The 22,850-nt window shown below is 48.7% G+C and overlaps 1 protein-coding gene across 2 annotated transcripts; it reads right to left on the reverse strand.

Annotated features, from left to right (window-relative positions):
* Window positions 1–1,648: 1,648 nt before the first annotated feature.
* GATA3 (GATA binding protein 3) lies at window positions 1,649–22,316 on the reverse strand. Of its 2 annotated transcripts, none has more exons than XM_055427298.2 (6): window positions 22,115–22,316; window positions 21,067–21,693; window positions 18,175–18,711; window positions 13,007–13,149; window positions 8,640–8,765; window positions 1,649–3,781 (listed from the first exon to the last, which is right to left on the reverse strand). In XM_055427298.2, exons 2-6 carry the CDS (start codon window positions 21,305–21,307, stop codon window positions 3,497–3,499), a joined length of 1,332 nt encoding a protein of 443 aa, XP_055283273.1. In that variant the 5' UTR covers window positions 21,308–21,693; window positions 22,115–22,316; the 3' UTR covers window positions 1,649–3,496. The 2 variants fall into 2 exon arrangements, with proteins under 2 accessions (XP_055283273.1, XP_055283264.1); XM_055427289.2 differs by having other exon boundaries at window positions 13,007–13,152; window positions 22,115–22,314.
* Window positions 22,317–22,850: the final 534 nt, after the last annotated feature.

The raw sequence follows: 22,850 nt of genomic DNA on the forward strand, positions 1-22,850 counted from the left end.
TATTCTGGATCCTGGTTAACATTTCTGCTCTCCAGATAAAACTCTAATACAAAATGCTCTCGCTCAGCCGTTTTCTTTGCGACTTTCTGTGATTTTAAAATTTTTAATTAAAGAAAAAAAAACTTTAATCTCTGCTCAGCTTGGAAATGGAAGGGGTATTAGTAATGCCTGCTTATCTGGGAAGGATCACAAAAATGGTTCGAGGATTTGGGGACGGATTCGGGTTGAGGACAGAGGATGGAATGCAGGAGAACGTGGAGTCATGATGCTTCTAAATCTTTGGAAAGTAAACGGGACAGTTCACGACTCTGAGGCAGATATCACAGCCAGGAATGGATGGCATTGGTGTTTCTGAGTTTCAGTTTAAGGAATAGGTGTTTTCCTGAATTTGGGTCCGATGTCCGTTTCTACCTGGGGAGAACTGGCTGCTTTCAAACTGTTTCTAGACTTAAGAAATCCTAAAATGATGTCCCCTGATGAGGAGTTAGCTTTAAAAATATTTTTAAACTAAAAATAATTCTAATTTCAAAAGTTTAGAAAAACAGACACTGCTGTCAGCAGGCAGACTCTGGGTGTCCCCACTGCGTCACACCTTCCACCTGCCTGGCGACCAACACCCAGGCCCAACCAGGAAACTCACCACAGCTCACGTCGTTCGTTTCAAAGGGGAATAACCTGTAAATGTCATAAGACTGAGACACTGGAGCCTTGGTTTCTCTAATTCCTACACTGCTTTTTTTTTTTTTTAATAGCTCTTAAATGGACTTTAACCTAGAGCTTCAATAGTTATCTCCTAAATCAATGAAAGTACTTCCATTCAAAATGTTTACATCATGAACGTCCAGTTGTTTGAAGAGTTCATACACAGCAAAATCTTTCAATAACTACGCAGTTTGTCTTTTTTGTATTGTGTTGGCTCTGAAAATGTTTTCAAGAAATAATCCAAACGTGCCCGTATATTCCTATGGATGAGCTAAGCGCAAATATTTCAAAAGCGAGGGAGAAACAGATGGAAAATTAGGGGCACAGTTTATCAAGAATATTGGAGCAGCATTTTAGATCTACAATCGTGTTCTGTTTTTCTAGAGGAAACCCCCTCTCAGGGTCACTGTTCTAGTATGTCTTTTTTAGAAGAAAAGAAAGAACAAAATGATTGAAAACTATGAAAACATATGATAACATCCTGATCAAGAAACTGGAGAATATAGTTTTTTTTTTTTAAAAATCTTCCGCATCATCTTCCAGAAATATCTTAGAATGTTAAATCCAGGTATTGAATGATAAAATGACGTTTCTCTGAAGAAGGAGTAGGATCCAATAGGATCCTTTATGGCTACAGCACCTAAGACAAAATGTAACTTGATTGTTGAGTTTGGGAATTTTCTATGTGTGCCCCCAACTCCCGCCTGTCCTTCTCCCACCCCCAAGAATGTCAAGAATTTGAACTCCCTGTTCTTAAGGTGAAAGGGCATCAGCTCAAATCTGTATGGAGGGAAAAAGTGGCAAACCCTGAGACACTGGAACTCTCCAGCAACAACTGCACCCAAGTTTACAATGGCAACAGACGGCCACGGCCCATGGCCTTGGGTGCTTCAGGAGTCACCGGAAACCACGTCCAAATTAGGAGCCAGGCAGATCCTCACGTGCATGTCAGTAATTCTCTACTTCTTTATTTCAACATTGAGCTTTAGCTTTGAAATATTTGCTAAGAAAGCAGAGAGGCAATTAACAGAGATTTTTCAAATGTGTGCCAGGGTTACACATTCTGTCAACAGAGTCAAAGGAAACTATACAGCGTAAGTTACAAAACGGTTATTTCATGTTTCGCAAACATTCCAACCCACCCTTCACTGTGGTGTGATTCAACAGTAGAAAAGCAAAACAGACATAAACTCAAGACCCAGCCCAGCTCCTTTCCATCTTGCAGAGAACCATGAGGAATCTCAACTGCAACCCGCCCGCCTGAGAATCTCAACAAGGAAATCCTCCCATTTCTCTGGCGAGAAGATCTCCTCGAGGCCAGACCAGGAGGAGGGAAGAGCAACTCAGAGCGGACCGCAGAACTTCCTCCAGCCCCGGGGATGCCTTCCTCCCGGCTGCATCGCGAGCTCCCAAGATGCCCAGTTTCCCAAACACATCCACGTTCCTGTCTGGGGTCTGCATCCTCTCCCAGTGGCTAACTGAACACAACTGGGCTCTGTTATCTTGTTTAAACTCCTTTTGCTTCGATTAGCTAGAGCTACCAGATTCTAGAAGAGCTTGGTCACCACTCTTAATACGATGTTATTTGGTTGTTTCTTAAATATTTTAACTTTATTATCTCTTTATATTATTATTCCAACAGACTGCATGAAAGGCAGTGATCACTAACACAGAACACAACAGGCGCTAACATTCAGCCAGGCTGCTCTCAGGACCCAGGGCTGGCGGGCCTGAGCCGCTGACATGCACGTGGGTAGCTCATACGCTGCTACCCTCATAGCACAGGCTGCAGGAGAAGTGACAAAGGACATATGCTCTTGTACCCTTAGAAGCTATTTAATAAATATCATTGAGAAACAAAATGGAAAAAAAAAAAAAATCAGCCCCGTGGAGCACAACCACCTCAGGTCAACTGAACGTCACCTAGTTTTTTCAACCAAAAATGGAGAGAGAAAGAAAATATTAAAATAGAAATAAAAACAAAAAAAAAGCAGTACTTAACACTAGCAGGAAATAAATTTATACAACAATTCAGTCTGTATAATATGATGAAATAAATCTACAACTTTTCTTATTTTGGTGCTTTGAATTATACATACAAACAACAATTACAGAGACATGTTCACAAAGCTTGAAGGCCCAGGAAAGTCTAGCTGAACCCTCCAGGACAACCTGAGAGTGGAACACGTTGCCTGGAGTAATAGAATTTCCTACGCAGAGGCCCACAGCTTTGAACAAATGATTTGCCTACAAATTTTTTTTTTCCTTTTTTTTTTTTTTTCTTTTAATGCATCAAACGACTGTAACCAGGAAAAGGAAACAAAACTGGCAGTTTGTCCATTTGGATATCAGACCTAGTTTCTTCTTAATCTCCACTCTTTATTCCACCCCCCATCGTCCTTCAAAGGCATGGCATCCTCCGTGCCTTCCCGACAGCGACCGAGAGGCAATCAAGTCTTCTTCTTTCAATGTACAGTATTTCTTACAATATAAGTTATATGCAATGTTCGGTGACTTTTTTTTTTTTTTCACAGCACTAGAGAGACCCTGTTCAATAGGGAATGTGAGTCTGAATGGCTTATTCACAAATGGGATCCAGATTCGGGGAGTGAGAACACAGACAGCATGGTAGGCTGCGTCATCCGAGTGGCCACATCAGGTTGCTTGATGCCTGCAAAAACACACAGATCCATCGGGTTTTGGTTTCATGATACTGCTCCTGCAAAAATGCACGTAGAAGGGGGCCGGAGGGACTCTCGGCTGGAGCCCTGTGAGCGTCGCTCGAGCAGGGACCCTAGCCCATGGCGGTGACCATACTGGAAGGGTGGTGAGGTCCGAAGGAGAGGCTGGACGGCGGGTGCATCGGCGTGGGCGTGGTCAGCATGTGGCTGGAGTGGCTGAAGGGCGAGATGTGACTGAGCGAAGACATGTGTCTGGAGAGGGCGGCGGGGTTGAACGAGCTGCTCTTGGGGAAGTCCTCCAGCGCGTCGTGCACCTTTTTGCACTTTTTGGATTTGCTAGACATTTTTCGGTTTCTGGTCTGGATCCCTTCCTTCTTCATAGTCAGGGGTCTGTTAATCTAAACAGAGATCAATTTTTTTTTTTTTACTTTTTTTTGGCTGGCTCTGAGAGGGGCAGACTTCCACACCCAGGCACAGGTTCATCTGACCACCCCAGATCAGGGATCTGCTTTCAGGGGGCCCCTTATTCTCTGCACCCCCTGACTCCTTCCCAGAGACCCCAGAGTTCTGCAAGTGAAGGTTCTGCGATGGGGTGGTCTCAGCCTCTATCAATTTCAGAGGCCAAGAGGCCCCAGATAAAGTGTTCGAAGCAGGGCTTATTCGTTTTGTTCATTTGCACCAATCACTCAGGGGGAAAGTTTGTCCCAGGGAACTTTCCGTCCCCAAGGACCATATTCTTGAGCCACCCAAGATGGCTGTATTTCTCTGCTTCACTAAAATCTAGTAACTTGTCTTCTTCCTAGAATTACCTTACACGATTTCAGGAGAAGAGAGGCAAGGGAGGGATTTTCAAGAAGGAAATATATCTGGTCTACTGGTCCAAAATCTGACTTAGAACTTTGGCACCACTAGGCAGTTGATCTTAAGGGTTTTGTCTCTCTGCTTTGAGAAGCCCAGACTGCTTCAAAGTAATTTTTGCATGCCTCTCTTCTAATGGCCTTTTGAAACAAGAGGTGCTGTAAAATCTCCCCCTAAATAGACAGCTAGTGGGAAGTTGCTGCATAACACAAGAAGGTCAAGTCAGTGCTCTGTGACCACCCCCAGGCGGGATGGAAGGCGGGAGGGCAGTTCAAGAGGGAGGGGACATACGTGTATAGTTACGGCTGATTCATGGTGTTATACGGCAGAGACCAACACAACACAACACTGTAAAGCAATCACCCTCCCATTAGACATAAAAAATTTTTAAGTCATTTTAAACACAGGGAAAAAATAAAATCTTCCCCTGAAATTTGTACATTCTGGGGTCGGAATTTAATATAACGCGTCTTTGCAAAAATGTAACCTCTTGCCCCCGCCACAGCAACTGTGATAATGAAGTTGCAATTTCTACCTGGTCCTGACAACTCACTTCTAACTAGATGAGCAGCGAAACAACCAATCCACAGACTTTAATATTCACTTAGCGGGTGCAAAGCCCTGTGCTTGCCTGAAAGCACTCTCCTCCTAAAAAGCAAAGCCTAGTCATGAGGGATTTACCTGGCAGTCCAGTGGTTAGGATTCTGAGCTTCCAATTCAGGGGACAAGAGTTAGATCCCTGGGCAGGAAGCTAACATCCCATACTCCAAGTGGCCAAAAAAAAAAAAAAAAACAAATACAATTCCAGGGTAAACAAAAGATTTAGGGGGAAAAAAAAAAAAGACCAAGCATGAAGTCGAGGAAAAAGACCGACAAGCACAGACTCTCATGATCACTGCTCTTGTCTTCAGCGCAGCACAGCATCACTTGCTTCCTGATAAGCCCCATGTGTTTTGTTTTGAATACACATTTGCTTAAGGTGGGGGTGGGGGAACTTGACAAAGCAAACTAAGATCTTTCCCCTTGAGGAGTCAGAATCAGATTGACCTCAACAGCAGCCACCTGCCCCGCACAGCAAACCAACCGCACATTCAGTCCCATTTCCAGGGAAATGGGCAAAGGGACTCAAGTGGGGAAGGTCAGGGTCTTAGTCACTCCTGACTTCTTAGAGAAGAAACCACTTCTTCCTCCAGGGTCCTCAAGAAGAGAGGATGAGAAGATTTCATGACGCAAAGATCTGCCTGTTTGCTCCAAAAGCTAGAAAAAGATAGTGAAGGCAGTGAGAACCCAGAAGTCAAGAGGGCCAGGCTGCTGATAACACTTCTGGGAGCAGCAAACTCACGGCTTCTAGGGGCTGAGCTGGTCACCTGGACAGGAGTGCAGACCTGCTCGGGGGGTGCTGACCCCAGCTCTGCCCCTCGCACAGGAAGGCCGAGTGAGTGACGGCAGACGACCTGAAAGGTTGTTGCTCAGAGAACGTCTCAGGGTTTCTTCCTCAAAGTTATAATCAAGATAAAGATGCAGCCTACAGAGGTGATAGGAATCTACTGTCACATCAAATCTCCCCCGAGATATCACCTAGACACATGCTCTTCGTGATGATACCTAGATATACAGGGCCAGGTATCTAAATATAATATCTAGTTGCACAGATAGCCACACAAAGCCAGATAACTAGTCCTAGCACTGATTCTGAGATAGGCAGTTATCTACACACCTAGATAAGGAGGCAGGAACTAACTTAGGGCACGCCTGGTATCTCGATGGGCAGAACAAAACACAACAAGATGAGAATGTTCATAGATTACTATCTCTTATTGTTAAATACACAACAAATCCGCCTCCTTCTGTGAATTCTTACTAAACCAGAGAAGGCAGAAAAACCACTCTGGAGGACGAGCACGCGTCTATCTCCCAGACACTGGGGCCCAGGACAGGGTGAGGGCATGTCCGTGGTAGACCAGTGGTTAAGAATCCACCTTGCAATGCAGGGGACACAGGTTCAAGCCCTGGTTGGAGAACTAACCGACTAAACCTGTGAGCCACAATGAGAGATCTCCCACGATGCAACTAAGACCCAACACAGCCACATAAATGAATAAATATTTTAAAAACAAAAAGAATAGAGTGGGAGTAAGCAGTGAAGAAGGGCCTTTGACTTCTCTTGGATTTAATGAGAAAAGCATATCTTTCAGAAATAGATGGCTTTTCAATTGGATACAACTGAGATCACATCTCACTGTGGCTGAGCAGTCAAAGAAATTTATAGCTGGTTCATTTCTCATAATTCCTATACTTCTGTGGAAATCAGAAAGAAGTACATACACACACACAATCCATTACTCCAAACAGATCTCTGGTATATTCTACAATAAAGAGGGGCTCACTCTTCCCTGGTCCCCAACAGTCCTGAGCTCCTGATCTCCCTGGAAAGTGAAGTGAAGTCGCTTAGTCGTGACTCTTTGCGACCCCGTGGACTGTAGCCCACCAGGCTCCTCTGTCCATGGGATTCTCCAGGCAAGAATATTGGAGTGGGTTGCCATTTCCTTCTCCATGGGATCTTCCCGACCCAGGGATCGAACCCAGGTCTCCTGCATTGCAGACAGATGCTTTAACCTCTGAGCCACCAGGGAAGCCCAATCTCCCTGGAAGGTCTGTCGCTATTCAGAAATCCATCCGGGCCCTTCTAATTATCAGCCTCATCCTTGTTTCTCTGAGTCATCATTTTTTCAAGTAAAACAAAATCAGAATAACTTCTGCCCTGTCTACATCACGGGACTCTTTGAGGCTCAAATGTTGTCAAACAACAGGAAAGTTATTTGCAAACCATACATCACACCCCCAAAATCATTTTGTTGACTACCATTGGGTGAGCACAAGAACTCTATGGCCCCAAACCTTCCAGATTCTAATCCCAAATCTGCTTCTCTCCATGGCAGTGACAAGGAAATCTCCCAAACTGAAAAAGGGCCTAGGGTTTCATCGCTGATAAACGTACACAGACCACAGTCTAGGGATGCAAGAGAGAGAAATGATGGATTGTAATAAGACCCTTGTTCCATCAGCTCCAAGCCCTGAGTATCAAGCAGAGATGACATGGTGGCAGGGGGGTGTATTACAGGGTTCCCAGGAATCAACTCATTCCCAAGAGGTACCAAAGGACTAGATTGCTAAGGTTACCCTGGGAAGTTCTCCTGTGATTCAAAAACTCTAACCAGCAAATCTTCCTCCGCAATTCGCAAATGTCTTTGGATAAGACTCGCTGATTGCCAGGATGGCTTTGAGCAAACCCCTCTGCCTGTCCCCAATTCACTCCCAGACTCTGCCAGTCAGACTGGCCAAGAGACTTCAGGAAAACCAGACGGAACCAGAGAGATGATATGAGAGATACAGAGAGAGAGAACAAATTCTTTCTCTGGGATTAACATAAACATCAGGCGTCACTAGGGTCACAGCCTGTCAGCCGGAGTTGTACAAGGGGGAAAAAAAACAGCTGAATTTTTTCAAAGGTAGAGATATCACAAAATGGGAGGATCCCCAAATTGAAAGATCAAAACTGACATGGCCAAACCCCTGTGACCGAGTGGCAATTATCATTCTGCTAATATGACCTATAAGGAAAAAGGCACTCTTTTCCCTGGAAAGGATAACCTCTGCAGGCTGCCTTGCAGGAGTGCTCCCGGGGAGGACAAACTCAGCAGATGAAATATCTCTGCCATTTCATCTCTGATCTTTTATACAGAGAATCTGTTTAAAATTCACAGCACAGGTTATGCCAAGCTCTCTACCCCTCAGTAACTGAATCGCCCTGAACTCCTGCATCATGCATTACAATCCTATTTACCTTTCTCTTCCACTCTCTGGCACACTCTTTTTTTTTTTTTTTTTTGCAAAAAGTTTAAAATGCAAGAAAATATCAAAATATGACTGGCAACTTTTTTTGGTTTGCTAAGGGGAAGATTTTTTTTCCCCCCTTAAAAACCCAGACCAGGTCCACCATGCATTCTGTTTCCAATACAAACTAAGAGGTTGGATCGACCTATTTTAAACCCTTCAGTCTTGACAAGGCTTCGCTGTGCCCAATCCTTTCCACACTGGATCCTACTGCAATGATTTTTCTGAGGCTCCTCATTGGCTGATTCAAATGGGTCATTGACAAGGACCTACTGGAGAGCACAGAGAACTCTATACATGTAAAGAATCTGAAAAAGAACTGATACCTGTATATGTATAACTACATCACTTTCCTGAATACCTGAAACGAACACAACATTGCACATCAACTATATGCCAATAAAATTTTTTTTTTTAAATCAAGAAGGGGACCAGGGAAGGGGAATGCCAAGCACTGTGCGTCAGCCAAAGGAGACCATCTGGGGGTGGGCCCCGGACACTTACATTGTGCAGCTTATAGTAGAGCCCGCAGGCATTGCAGACAGGGTCTCCATTGGCATTTCTTCTCCACAGAGTCGTAGTTGTGGTCTGACAGTTTGCACAGGACGTACCTGCCCTTCTTGCTGCCGACTGGGGAGGGGGTAGACAGGGGAGGATAAAAATCAAAACAAATGTTAAATGGGTTTGCAGAACCGCGGAGACCAACTTAAAAAAAAAATTATCACTGAAATCAAAACTAGCAAGGGGCCCACATGAAAGTAATAAAGATCCCCAAAAGCTGCATCAAGAAGAAAATTAGAGCTGACCCACTGGACTCGGAGTAGATCAGACCATGGTCCGGTGGTCAGTAGGTAGCCTGCTGTCCTCAGGGGTGAAGAATTTGGGAGGATCCGAAAGCTGACCCTACCTCTCTAAATCACAAGCTATCCCCTCTCCTACAAAGTCTACCAGATGTTTCATTTTTATGGGTTGCAATAATTTTTGGAATTAACTAGACATGTCTGGGTAGCAGGCTCTCTGTGGCTTTCTTCACCAGCCCTCCAGGAGGTCCTTTTGAAGAGTGACTCCCCAGAAAAACAGCTCTCAACAAGGATAGTGGTCATCACAACAGACTAACAGCCAAGGAAGAGGAAACCCAAGCATCAGAAGTGCCTTCTAGATCCCAAATAAAGAACTGCTAGATGATAAGGAGAGCAGGGTGCCAACAGTGTGAGAGAACGTCTGTGTGTATATGACTGACACATGCGGGGTGGGCCACAGAGAAAGCACCAAACCAGAACATCCTAAGGGAACCAGACCCAGCCCATCTGCAGCTCTCCTAAATGTGCACGGCCCAGGCTTTCAGATTCGGTCAACTCGTGTGACAGCCATCTTCATCCTCTTTAAGTGGTTTTCAGTTAATGAGACAAACTAAGAAGAACAAGGACTTCTGTAATCCACCAGGAACATGGGCCCCACTTCTGCCTTCAATTCATCTGACTCCCTGGAAAGTTTCCTATAGGCTCTTCACAGAGTCAAATGGTCACAGGTCAGATGTCAGTCCCAAGCTGAATTTTAATTATTTGATTGTGTCACGGCCTTCATTTCCTTTAAAAGGGAGATTTTTCTTTCACTTTTTGACATACTTAAGTGCATCAGGGGACTATTCCCTGCATCCATACTCAGAAAAAAATAAATAAATAAACTTAAGCTCAAAAACTTTTGAAAGAAAATAAAGGTGGGTCCCTGGTAACACCTCTCATCTCCTCACTACTCCCTGTAACATAAAAAGACAGTTTCAACTGCAAAATTATTTCTGTCTCTGGACTCAAAAACATTATCAAAACCAAGAGAAAGAGAAAGAATTTAGTTGCTCTTTATCTGTGATCAAGAAAATTCTGGCATGGTTATGAGAGCATGGAACAAAATGACAGGGATCAGGGTGAGATTTTCCATCAATATTTTATCCAGCAAGAAGTTGAGCCAAGCACTCAAAGTGGCCAGATATGGAAAACCCGGAGGCAATTCTGAATGAACCAGGGTGATTCCTTTCCTTTCAAAGCTACTAAATTGTCCCAAAGATGCTCCCCTTTTCTATAGGTTTAAATACCAGAGCTATGGCACTTTTTTTTTTTTTGCTTTTTTTTTCCCTCCAGTAATTCTTAGTTTCTGTGTTCTGTGGAACTAGAAAGGAAACAAAGCCCTTCTCCCTCGTAACTGAGAAGGTTCTACTTTTGAGTAGTTCATTTGGAAAATAATTCACCACAGTCCAAGAGTGCTGTCTCTCATTCCACAAGCCTCTGTCCACCTGCCTTTATGAAACATGATTGTTTAAGACTTAAGACTTAAGATTGTTTAAGACTGGTGTTCTTATATACTTTTGGGAAGAAAATGAAGTTATGAAATGGATGCTTAAGGATTCTGACAATTACATTACCATGCGATGATTATTATCATCCTGGTTTTCTACACTTTAAAAGAAATACTTGGATATAACAGACTAATATCTACTCAAGCATTGGATTTCTCAGCCCCACAACTGGGAAGGGGTGGTTCAAGCACAAAACACCAGCCAAGAAAATAAGAGTTCCGAATAACGAGGCTCACGGCCCTTTGCAGGGTCTTGACAGTATCATGAATCTGAAGACTTTCAGTGAATTTATACAGAAGCTCTGAAAGTCACACTGTTTGGTTCACTAGCAGAAGACAAAGTATATTAATAAAACAAGCTAGAGATTTATGAAAATCCTCCACCACTAGGAAAAAATATTTCTATGGGTCTTCCCTTCTATTTCCGGCATGGCCTGAGTTTATTTGGTGTTAGATATGCATCTACCAAGGGGTGGAGTGGTCTTCAGTGCAAAGCAGAAACCGCAAACTGGAGACAGAGCCAGGAAGGAGAGACAGGGAAATATAGGAAAGAAAAAAAGAAGTTCTAGACACTCAGAAGTCAAATACATCTAAGTATATGCATATATATCCTGAATGGGCCCCCAGTGTCTCTCTGGAGCATATGAATTCTATGGAACAAAAAATATAAAACCACCCAGAAGAGATGAGTAAGAAAGAAAAGACAGCTTCACATGTGACAGCAAAGGAACTCTACAATTAAAAGCGATTATTACTCAGAGTTCTAGAGATTTCTTACGAAAGGTGAATGAGGACAAAACTATATAAAATGCAAGTCTAGCCCTCCGAGGCAATCCACCCCAGACAGAAGAAATGTCGAGAAAATGTCAAATGCATTCTTGCTCATCAACCAAACAACCACGGGGTCTGAGACTTTACTGCTCTTATTTCTTCTTTACCTTTTAAAAAGAGCCTGATTATCATGATATCATGATTTATTTCAAAAAGAAAGTTTTTGTTGTTAGTTTTCTTTTCTTTTTTCCCCCCTTCTCTCTTTTCTTCCTAAGGCCAGGTTTGGAGTGATTCAGAACATTCTTTTGTGGTGTGATCATATTCATTCTGCACTAACACCTCCAGTCATTTTTTTTTTTTCAAACAACGTCTTGTTCTGATACGTTCAAACATCTTGATGTTTAGGTTGGGGAAGCTGAGTTGTTGTTTATGAGTTATCTCCAGAGCTCAGATATCCGGCAGCTTTTTCCTAGGAAGTTAGCTTTGCACATGAGAGAAAGGAAAAAAAAAAAGTGCCAAAGAGCATGTGGACAAGTCGGGGGAAGGTTGAGAAAGCTGGAGACAGGGGCAAAGATCAGAAAAAATAAAGCCTGGAGACCTGGGATGGCCAAAAATTAAAGTCACGTGGGCATGGCCATCGCTAGAAAGATTTTCCTTCTTCTGAAGAGGATGTGAAAGGTGTTGATTTGCACTAAAATCTGATGAGGAAAACAAATAATTCTTTAACAAGAATGCAGAGTATTTGGAGGGGTCCACCTTACAATCTGAGGGATGCTACTTCATCCATTCATCGGCACGGGGAAATTCCCCTCCTCCCCTCTCCACCTGGAGAATGTCATCACCACAAAAAGCATTTTGATCTCTTGACTGTGGTTAGAGTTATCATTTGCCAAGCCTGCTTTTATTTGTCTGTTACATACACTTGCTATTCAATCTGGCCTGAGGTTCCAAAGACAAGTTTGCAAACGAACCTCTCCGGCTAGTTTTCCTTATACGTGCTTGCTTGTGCCAGGTTTTCTCAAGTATTCCTAGGGGTCAAGAGGTTTAAAAAGGGAAAAAAGGGGGAGAGAGGAAACGGTCACCAGGCTGGCGGGAGTTCAAAGGGAAAATCAGACTAGACGCTAGCAGAGACCAGGGAGCAGGACAGAAATCAGTTTTCCCCTGTGTTTACCTGTGGCAATTCCTCAATTCTACAGGCCACGGAAGAAGAAAAACTCCACAAAGGCCACCGGCTGCTGCTTGTGCAATGCCGTTAATGAGCCCCATTCATCTTACAGCCCTGGCCACATGAGATCTTATCCAGGGCACTAATCATCACTTCCTGGGAGACCCCTTCTACAACTCCAGAAACAAGTTCTGGGTGGCACCTGGGAGCCTCCATCCCCCTACTAACCTTCTCTGTGAAACTGTGGCTATCAACACACTTCCAATCAGTCACCCTGGTCCCGTTAAAGCAATCATTCTATCCACGAAGATATTTAAAATTGGATAAACCAGAAGTCAGCCTCCTTAAAAATGTGGTAAGTGACTTAAGAACCACAGAGGGGGCGATAGAGAGAGAGAACACTCTCCTGTAGATCTAATTAAAAAAAAAGAAAAAACAAAGACGAGAGGAAAGCTTCCCCAAGCCAGCTGACACGATTCTGAGCTGTCCTGCCAATTTCCTGCAGAAAGCTCTCCTTCCTGAAGAGGGGAAATTAGAGACACAAAATGGAGAGTGTCAGGTCAGGGCTGCCCCAGGGATAACTCACCAGCCTTCGCTTGGGCTTGATGAGGGGCCGGTTCTGTCCGTTCATCTTGTGGTAGAGCCCGCAGGCATTACACAGGTAATGCCCGGTCCCGTCTCGTCGCCAGAGAGGGGTGGATGTTGCCCCGCAGTTCACACACTCCCGGCCTTCTGAAAACAACATCACACATAAGTCACTTATAGAAGCAAGACACACGGAAAAGCTGCCAGCAGAAGGAGGGAATGAAAGCTAGACAACTTTTTTTTTTCTTCTCTTCTTCTTTTGTGGAACTTTCTCATCTCCAGCTCCCTTGAAAAAGAATGACTGTACGGCCCTCTCATGGCCTGGCCATTCCCCATGTACACATACGTGCATGTACACACAGGCACACACATGTACACACACGTACACACACACACACAGCTCCCTGGCCCAAGAAGTGACACAGGAATCAGAAGCAACAGACACCTGTCCAGGGCCGGCCCCACTCGATGGGGAAGATGAAGCAGAGCCCAGGAGGAAGGCGAATTTCAACTTGAAACAGTTCCCTGGGAAAATCCTGAGCCCCGGACAATGGCAAAAGCTAAACATTCCTTTCATTTCCCTCAGAGGAAAACAAAGATGATCCATTCTCATCACCAGGTCTGTCTATATAGATTGATTAAATAATGACGATCAGGATAAGGCCAAAGGAAAGATTCATCAATGGCTAGATAGAGAAAACAGATAATAAACAGATGAACAGATGGATCAATTGGCTGGCTGATTTTTAGCAACGAGGGCTTTAGGTTTTACTTCCAATAAAACTGTAAACATCCCTGGCTAGCAAGGAAAAGATGAAGACCCCGTAGGACCCACTCCTTCCCCACCATCTCTCCTTCTAGAAAAGGCCCAGGTTTTCTTCGGGTTCCCAGGCCCTGAGACTCCAGTCTGAAGGGTTGGAGAGACACACAGAGGTGTCTTGAAGGCTAGGGAGCTGGAGATGGGGGAAGGGAGACAGAACCAAGGGAAGTGTTAAGAGGTGAGGAGTGGATCAGGAGGATGGGCCAGTTTGGGGAGGGGGAAGGGAGGCCCTCGGGTCAGCTCATTAACCAAGGCCTGCCTGCAGTTGCTCTTTTTCCAAAAAAACAAACAAACAAAATCAACAAAAAACCGGCCAGGCCAGGTTGGAACAACGCTAACTCTAGGGGCTGGAGAGTGACCGGGCCCACCTTCAGAGGGGAAGCCCCCAGAGGGGAAGCCCCCAGGGGGAAGCCCTCCAGATGCTATTGTAGTAACTGCCTGCCAGCTCTTCTGAACTTCTGCAAGGGGAGGAAGAGGAGGAAGGTTTCTGGGAGAACTTGCCCCACTCCTGGGGGGCTCATTCTCCTGAGGAAGACACACCAGTTTCACAGCCCTCCCAGACGAAGCCAACCAGAACTCAAGAACAGGAGGATCTCCCAGGTGCTAGGGGGAGGCTTGGGGATGGTGGGAGAGAAAGATGAGCTCCTAACAGTTGTTTTTAAAGATTAATCAGCTGACCCCAAACTACCAAGAAGACAGGGTGGGGGTGGGGGAGGGAACCAACTGCCCCTGGAGGGCAAGCCCAGCCCAGGGCCCGGGCCCTGCTCAGGTTTAGGAAAGCCCCAGACCCAGGATGAGGGGTGGCAGGGAATGGACACCCCCAGAGCCTAGGTTTTTCCCCAGGAACAGACTCTGGGGAAGGAAATGGACTTTTGGAAATGAAAGTGGCTGTGGCCTCCTTTTACAAGCTGGAGGTACTCTGAGGAGTTTCATTCACTTCGCTTTTCTCAAAAAAAAAAAAAAAAAATGTAAAGGAGTTACGAGATTTCACTTTCCTTGTTCCCCCTTCCAAAAAGGTTCTTAACCTGGGGTCTACAGAGAGCCTTCCAAGCAGTCCCGAGATGATCCACACGAGTGTGGCCCTAAGCGGGCCAGGAGGGTTTGCAAGGCACCCAGCAGGCTCTGGGCTGAGTCACAAGCAGAGAGGCCTCTGCTCTGGGGTCAAAAGCGGGAGGGATGCGGCCGCTGAAGGTGCAGAGGCTCTGAGGAAGGAGGGAAGGGTGAGTGGGCGAGGAGTGGCCACAGGCACCCGGGGGCCCCCAGGCCTTCTGCCCCCACGGGGCAGGCCCAGCCTCTCCCGGGGGCAGCCGTGCCCACCGCCCAGCCCACACCCACTGCCCCACCTGCAGAGACAGGGGCCTCGGGCTCCCCGTTCGTTGTCTCACCCCCCAGACCTTTGGGGGTGTCTCCTGGACCCCAAGCCTCCTCCATCACCAGCAGCTCGAGCTGGACTGCCCCGCTCCCAGGCGCCTGGGCCACCTGGACTGGGGATGTCCCCGCCTGACACCATCAGTCTGATTTCCTTTCCTTTGTCAGGCAGCAGGGAGGATGACAGCTTCCTTTTCTGAGGGACTTTGAAAGCCAGTAACGGTTGCCTCTCCAGCAAGGCTCTGCACACTAGAGCAATTTTCTGTCTTGATTCACTCGGCAAGTTCGCGATTGCCTCGCGTTGGTTTTCTCTTATTTTTTTTTTCCTTCTCTCCTTGTTGCCTCTAATCTGTGACTTCAGCAAACAACCAGTTTTCCTTAGGGAGGCCCTGACTGTCTCCTGCTCTTTCTCCGCGCTCACTGCCTGGTGTGAGCTGCTCAGACAGACACCTCGCGCTAAGGTGACAACCACAGGCCTCTTAGCATTCAACAGCCATTTTCAGACACCCCTCTGCCTCTGACTGTAAGCCTGAGCCTGGAGTTAGATGGAAAGGGGTACGGAAACTGCAGAGGAAAAAGGGGGGAGTCGCATGCCCCACGATGGAGGGGAGCCGGGGAGAGCTAAGAATTGGTCCCCGCCCAACCCCTGCTGAAGAAAAACGACTTATAGTCTCTTGTTTGCAAAGACACATCCCAGCCCGACAGCCCGGGCGTTAGAAAAGCAGTAGGTGCCCTAAACCACAGCTCAACCGTTTCTCCAAAATGCGACAACCCTCTCGTCTCTGGGCTCCTCCTTCAGGCGATTGTGAAGAAGAGGTTAAATTAAAAAAAAAAAAAAGCAACCACTAAAACCAAGACAGTGCCCTTCTCAGGAATGCCCACCCTGTCCACCCTCCTTAGGAGTCTGGAAACGTCCCCTGCACGCTCCACACTCCCAAAAGTCCCAACTCCCTCGCTGCCCAAGTGTGCGGCCCAGGATTTTTTTTTTCTTCCAAACTGTGAGAAAGGAATAGGGAGGAGGAAGTCAAAAGCCAAATTGAAATCGGCTCCTCTCCTCTCTCCCCAACCCAAAAAAAGAAAATAGGTATATAGGTGCCCCTGGTTCTGGTTTGGGGAAACCGCAACCCTCTCCCCTACCCCTCCCCAATATCCTGAGTCTCCAGGAAAGTGACAAAGGCAGGCAAACCCGAAAAGGCACAAGGTGCGCATGACAGAGGCGGGGGGCGGGGGGAATCAAACTCCGAAATGAGGGCAGAGCACCAAAGGCATTTGGAAAAGTCACTCTGTCCCCTCCCCCCACACAAACCACTACCCCAGCCTCAGAGACCACGATCTTCCCCCCAACTTTTCAGCCCTACCAGAAAAGAGAACTTAAAAAAAAAAATCCCAACCTGACCTCAAAACTGCACAGGTTTGGCTCTTATTGCCAGCAGCCGTCCAGCCTTGATCAACAACCTCCCCCTCCCCACTTCAGGGGACCCTCCGCTCCCCGCTTTCCTGCCTGTCCTCCCTTCCTCCCGCCGCCTCCCTCTCCCTCGGCCGACTTTCATGTACTGAACATGCAGGTCTGAGTTTTTCTGTCAGCCTAACCGCATCCGGGCTCTAGTGAAGTTCCTGGCTCGGGATAAACAATGCAACTGTCGCGTGCAGCAGTCTGAAAATAATTGGATTAGCTGAAACATATCAACTAAATAGAGACAGTCCTGCCCAGGCAGTCGGAGTGAATGTCACCCTGGAAAAAAAACCCTGGAAACTGATCTCATGGTCACTGGGGCGCCCAGAGCCCTCTCTCGGAAGTTTTCTAAACCCGGGTTTTGCAAGCTCTGTTTCAAGACTGGTTGTCTCATCCAGAAAAGACAAGCGATTTCCACCACTTCAGTGTCTACAGAGTCTGTTGAGAGACTGGTTGGGGGAGTAGCCAGTTAGGACAGACCAGAACAGACACCCAGCCTGAAATGGATATTTCCCAAGGAGACACGCCAATCTTCCCAAAACCATCTCGGAAAAAAAAAATACAGTGAAAAGGCATCTCAAAGAACCCCCGACTCTGATTCAGCCGCTTCGACATGGGCAGTGGATTATTTTATTTTTAAAGCAAAAAAAAAATATTTTGTGTGGGCTTTGCATTTCCTTGCCAGCCTCTACACCAAGAGAATACACAGGCAGCTCAATTTTAGGGGAGGGCAGGGTGTTCTTCTATAAGCAGATGAGCAGAGGAAGCAGAGACAGGCACCTGGGGAATCTTTTTCCGTCCTTCCTAACCCCTCTGGCTTCAGATCAATCGAGGAGTAGGTCGTCAGACGCCTTCCTGCCCCTGTCTAGTACTGGGCTCCCAGTACCCGAAGATACTGCAGGTAACAAGTCCTTCTGATCTTCACTGAACTGCTTCCCCAGGGCGGAGCTCCCCTCTCTACCCAGAAGTCAGGATTCGAGTCCCCTTTGCCACGCAGAAAATGTGTGTCCTGCTTTTGCCAGGGTCCCGCCCCCGACGAAAAACATACACATACTTTATTTATACATGTCTGTGTCAAGGGCTATCCTCCGGTGACTGACTGACCTCCTCTGAGCTGAGCAGAGGGGGAGAGCCAGGACGTGGAGGCCAGGGGTGTCAGAGGAGGGACCTGTTTTGTTTGGGTTTCAGGAGGTTTCGTTTTAGCATTAAACACCAAAGATTTATTCGCTCGCCTTCCATTTGGGCTTGCAAACTGACTAAAGGTTACCGCCAGCACCCACCAGTACCCCCGCAGGACAAGCAGGAGATCGGGGTTTGTTTTTGCTTATCTTTTTCCTTCTCCAGCTCTAAGGGGGCCTTTTCAACCAGATCCCACTTGCCCCCTGCTTTGAAGACAGGGCTGAGACAAGACACACCTCCTCATCTCCCCATGGAAGAACTGGGAAGGCGGGCTCTCTCGTCCCTGCCTGCGATTTCAGATTGTGGAAGGGGCCGGGGGAAGGGTCTCTGGGGGAGAGAAGGTTCCTACCTGTGCTGGATCTCGCCTTGGGCCTCGACTTGCATCCGAAGCCAGTGGGGGAGCCCCCGAGGAGGCTGCTGGGCGGGAAGAGTCCAGAGCTGTACTCGGGGACGTAGGGCGGGTAGGTGGTGATGGGGTGGTGGGCCGAGGCCGCCGCCCCTCCCAGGGTAGCCATGCTGCCGCGGGGGTGCGCCGACTCCAGCTTCATGCTGTCGGGCAGCGGCACCTGGTACTTGATGCACTCCTTCTCGTCCTGGCGGCCCGAGCCGGCCGAGCCTGGGGTGGACAGGGATGGGTCTGGGGAGACGTCCTTCGGCGGGGTGGGTGGGAAGGTGAAGAGGTGAGGGCTGGAGTGCCCCGCCGACAGGGAGGAGGATGAGGCCGGCGGGTAGACCGACAGGGGCCCCGGGGAGCCGTGGTGGATGGACGTCTTGGAGAAGGGGCTGAGGTTCCAGGGCGAAGCGGTGTGATGGCTGCCCAGGGCCTTGCCACCATCCAGCCAGGGCAGGGATCCGTGCAGCAGAGGTGGCCGGCACACCTGGCTCCCTGTAGGGAAAGGAAGGGGTCAGAGAGAGACACAGGCAGGTGAGAGCAGCCCCGGGAGGCACTGGGGGTGGGCATTCGCCCTTCCACCCCTGCCTCCCTGGCAGCGGGACAACCTCAACACAGACTGACCCAGCAGCACCTGGGCCAGCACACCCCCTTCACCCCTGTCTCCCACGCCAAGGTCCCGCCAGATCCAGGGAGTCAAGGGCCTGAGTCTGACCCTCGAGACCTGCTGCGATGGAGCAAGAAGGGGCCCTGACTTTCTTGGCCTCTCCAAATACACTTTCTAAATCACAGCCCCGAGGTCCCTCTCTGGAACCTGACTTGATTTATTGGTTTCCTTCAATGACCCAGCGGCCCCCAGCCCAGACCTAATCCCATGCAGCCAGATAAGAACGTGGGCTGTGAAGGATGATGTCTAAAGGGGTGAGCCAGGATGCAGGACCGCTCAAAACCAGAAGAGCACACGGATCCAGCAGCCCAGGCCCAGAGCAGGAAGGACAAGGCTTGGAAGAGAGAGAAAGGACCATTTTAGGGTGACTTCCACGTACCCCTACTTCACTGATGGCTTATAAATGACCAGGCCTAAAATGAGATTTGCAGGAAAATTAGTTGCTCAGGCTTTTGGAGAAAGTTACCAAGTCTAGACCCTTGGGACGGCACTTTTGTCTGTCTTTGTCACCCTCCCAAATCCTACTGAAAAAAAAACAGGCCCATCTCAACCCCAGAGTTGTGATTCCACCAGTGTAATACAAGAATTTTCACCTGAGCCCCGGAGACACAAAATTCCAGTTTCTGTGCCTATTTAGCTCACACGCAGCAAACTGAGCCCTCCTTTAAAATACAGAGCCATAAGGCAGCCCTAACTTAGACCAAAAGACACTCTGAGAGGGGTAAGTCTGAACAGCAAGTGCAAATCCACACACTTATTGATCTTTTAATCCAGTACCTGTCTCAGCATCTGACATTCTATTTAACCATTAAGAACAATACTGAAACTAAAATCTTCAGAGAGGAAGGGGAGGGGAGATGAGGGGGAGGGGGAGTCCTCTGAGCACGGAGGGCCACGCTTCACATTATGCAGGAAGTCGTATAGTAAATAATATTAGGGCTGCATTTACCTCATTTCCACTTAACTGCTGATCTGCACAGAACAAGGGCAAAGAGCACCCCCTCTGCAGAAACAATTGTTTAAAACCTGGTGACAGCAGGGTGAGAACGCCGGCTCCCACAGGGGCTCTGTCATCAGCCCCAGCCCTGCGATCTAAGCAGGGGAACCAGGGCAGATCTCCAGGACAGCAACTCTGTGCCTCCACCTAAAATGTTGCTCCTACTTTTCCTCTGGGAACCCACTTACAGATGGAAAGTTTGAGAGTTTTCCCTCTCAACTACATAGGACTGGGTTTCTCTTTACCATTTCAGAACTCCCCCGAACTTCTCAAGATGAAAAGAGAAAGAAAGAAGAAAATACTGGAATCGCATTCATAGAAGATGAATCCTAAAGATGATCCTGATGGATCCTAAATCTTCTTTGGGGCCCTATGGGTCAGTTGCAGGCAGGAGGAGAGAGAAAGGCAAGAGCTACCGGGAGCAGGCAAGGAGGCAACCAAAAAGCATAGACGCAGGAAAATTCTGTGCAGGCGGGAATCTAGGAAAACCCAAATGTCTCAAACTTAAATGGTAGTCTTTCCACCGAAACCTGGTCAAGCACCAGAATTCCCTTCCTCGGAGCCTAGGAGTTAAGAGATACGCCTAAAAACCAAATGCACTAGTTTTAGGGAAAGGCCGAAACACAGCGAGCGGAATAAATACATTCCTTGGGTCCCTCTGGAAATGTGCTGGAGAAACACACCGAGGCACGCCGGCAGATGCCCCCGAGAGAGAAGCACGGGATAAATAGGGGAGCGAAGGCCCTAGAAAGAACTAAGCCCCAGCCAAGTTTGGCCCGCGCCGGATGCCCGGCCTGGGGAGCGGTGACCGGCGGAGGCGGAGGTTCGGCTCTCCCGGCGCCGCGGACCTTCAAGGCCCCCGAAGCCGCGGCCGCGCGGGGAGAGAGGGCAGCCGCGCGGCGCCCGCCAGGTGAGCGCCAGGCCCCCGGGCCGCAGCAGCGCAAAGGCGCCTGCTGCGAGTGTTTTGAAAAACAGACTCTAGCGACGATCGAGACGAGACGCCTTCCTCGCCCATTTCCGGGCCCCAGTTTTTTAAATGGAGCAGCAGCGGCACTTGGGGGGTGGGGTGCGGAGGGGGGCTTTGGCCGGCTCTCCCCACCCCCTGGTCCCTCCCTGCCTCCCAGATCCGGGGAGCCGGGACAGCCGGTCGGGTGAGAGGTGGTCCTCGCACCCGGGGCGCACTCACCGTGGTGGGTCGGAGGGTACCTCTGCACGGTGGCTCTCACCGAGTTTCCGTAGTAGGACGGGACGTGGTTGCCTTGACCGTCGATGTTAAAAAGTACATCCACCTCCTCGGGCAGAGGGTACTGCGCCGGGTCCATGTAGGAGTGGCCGAGGCCCGGGTGGTGAGTGTCCGGGTGCTGACCGTTGAGGACCGCGGGGTGGTGATGGCTCACCCAGCGCGGCTGGTCCGCCGTCACCTCCATGGCCCCGGCTGCGCTCGCGCCCTCTCGCCGGGCCCGGAACCCGCGCGCGGAGTGAGAGGGCGGTCGGGGGCTCCGAGGCTCCGCAGGTGCTCCTGCCGTCGGAGGGGCGGGGGTCGTTTAAGAATTTGTTTTCGGTGGGGGAATGGGAAAGCTGGGAAGGAAAGCTGAGCAAGTGAGATTTTTTTTAAAAAAAATAAATCTTTGCGGGGTAGTTTAGCAAAGAGAAGAAGAGGAAGAAAAAAAGAAATTCCCAAAATTAGGTACGGGAGGGCTAAAAAGGACCAAATTGTAAAAGGGGAGTGAGGACTAGCTAGAATTCTGCAAGTGAGGCTCCTGTGCGCCGGGGGCTCCTCGGCGGCTCCAAGACTGAGGCTTTCCTGGGCCACCTGCAAAGGAGAGAAAGGGGAGACCTGGATGAGATCCTAAGTACTTAGCACCTGAGTTTATGAAGTGGCACCTCCTCCCCCCGAGCCGTCCTGCCCCGCGCCCGCGCCCCCGGGACACGCTAACACGCGCGCACTGGCGCACGCCCCCTTCGGAGCTCGGAAAACCGGGAGGAAGCGAAGGACCCGACGACTCCCAAGCGCATCCCCAGCTGCCTGGCTCTCCCGGGATCCCGGGACTGACTGAGCGGTTCCCACTTGAACGACAGCTCCCTCCCTCCGGGACCCAGGTCCCAGGACCGACTTTCCAGCCTCCAGAAACTCTCCGAAAGAGGAGGCTTGCGTTTTCCGTGTTTTAAAGTCCTCCCAAATGGAGAAAGAAAACAAATCAAAGTTTAAAAAAAAAAAAGTCGCCAGTACCAACCTGGGTAGCGAGGAGTAGGGAGGAAGAGGAGGCGTGCGGCCGGGAGAGCAGAAACTGCCCGGTCAGATTGCGTGGCTCGCTCTGCCTCACGCGCTCGCCGTCCCCCTCTCTCTCCTTTCCTCTCTCTCTCCCTATTTTTTTTTTTTTTTTTTTTTACAGGGAATGCATTCTTTCTGAAAGTATCAAGACGGCGCCAGGCAGCTCAGTGTTCGCAGACAGCTGTGGCGCGACGGAACTTAAGGAGGTTCTAGTGTCATCCGCGCCGCCGGGGGAGGAGCCTGGCGCTGGCGAGGAGGGGACAGGATCCCTGCACAAGGAAACTGCAACCCAAACCCGCTCAGGACTTCACCCCCCCCACCCCCACCTCTCCTCCCGCCCCTCCACTGACCGGAAAGGGGCGCCGCGGAGGGCGGCCCGGGCGGAGGGGCCGCGGGGAGGGTGGGCTAGACGCGCCCGGGGGTTCGGGGCGGAGGGGGCGGGCAGGAGGGAATACGCGCTCTGGCCCTTTAAATGTGGCTCCGGCTCCTGCCAATTCATTCCGGCTAGATAGATTATTCCGTGCCGGGGACACCGGTCTGCCCCATTCATGAAGTTTATTTCTACAGACGGCCCTTTTTCAGACTTTTTAAATGAACAAACTTTTTTTTGGCATTCCTTCCAAGGTATTGGGTCGTTTATGGATGTGGGGTCTCTGCAAGTAAAAGTGGTCAGGAAAAAAAAAATGTAATGTCAAGAG

The sequence above is a fragment of the Moschus berezovskii genome, chromosome 15, assembly GCF_049115385.1.
Source record: "Moschus berezovskii isolate FMDL1 chromosome 15, NW_MosBer_1.0, whole genome shotgun sequence".
NCBI classification, from domain to species: Eukaryota; Metazoa; Chordata; class Mammalia; order Artiodactyla; family Moschidae; genus Moschus; species Moschus berezovskii.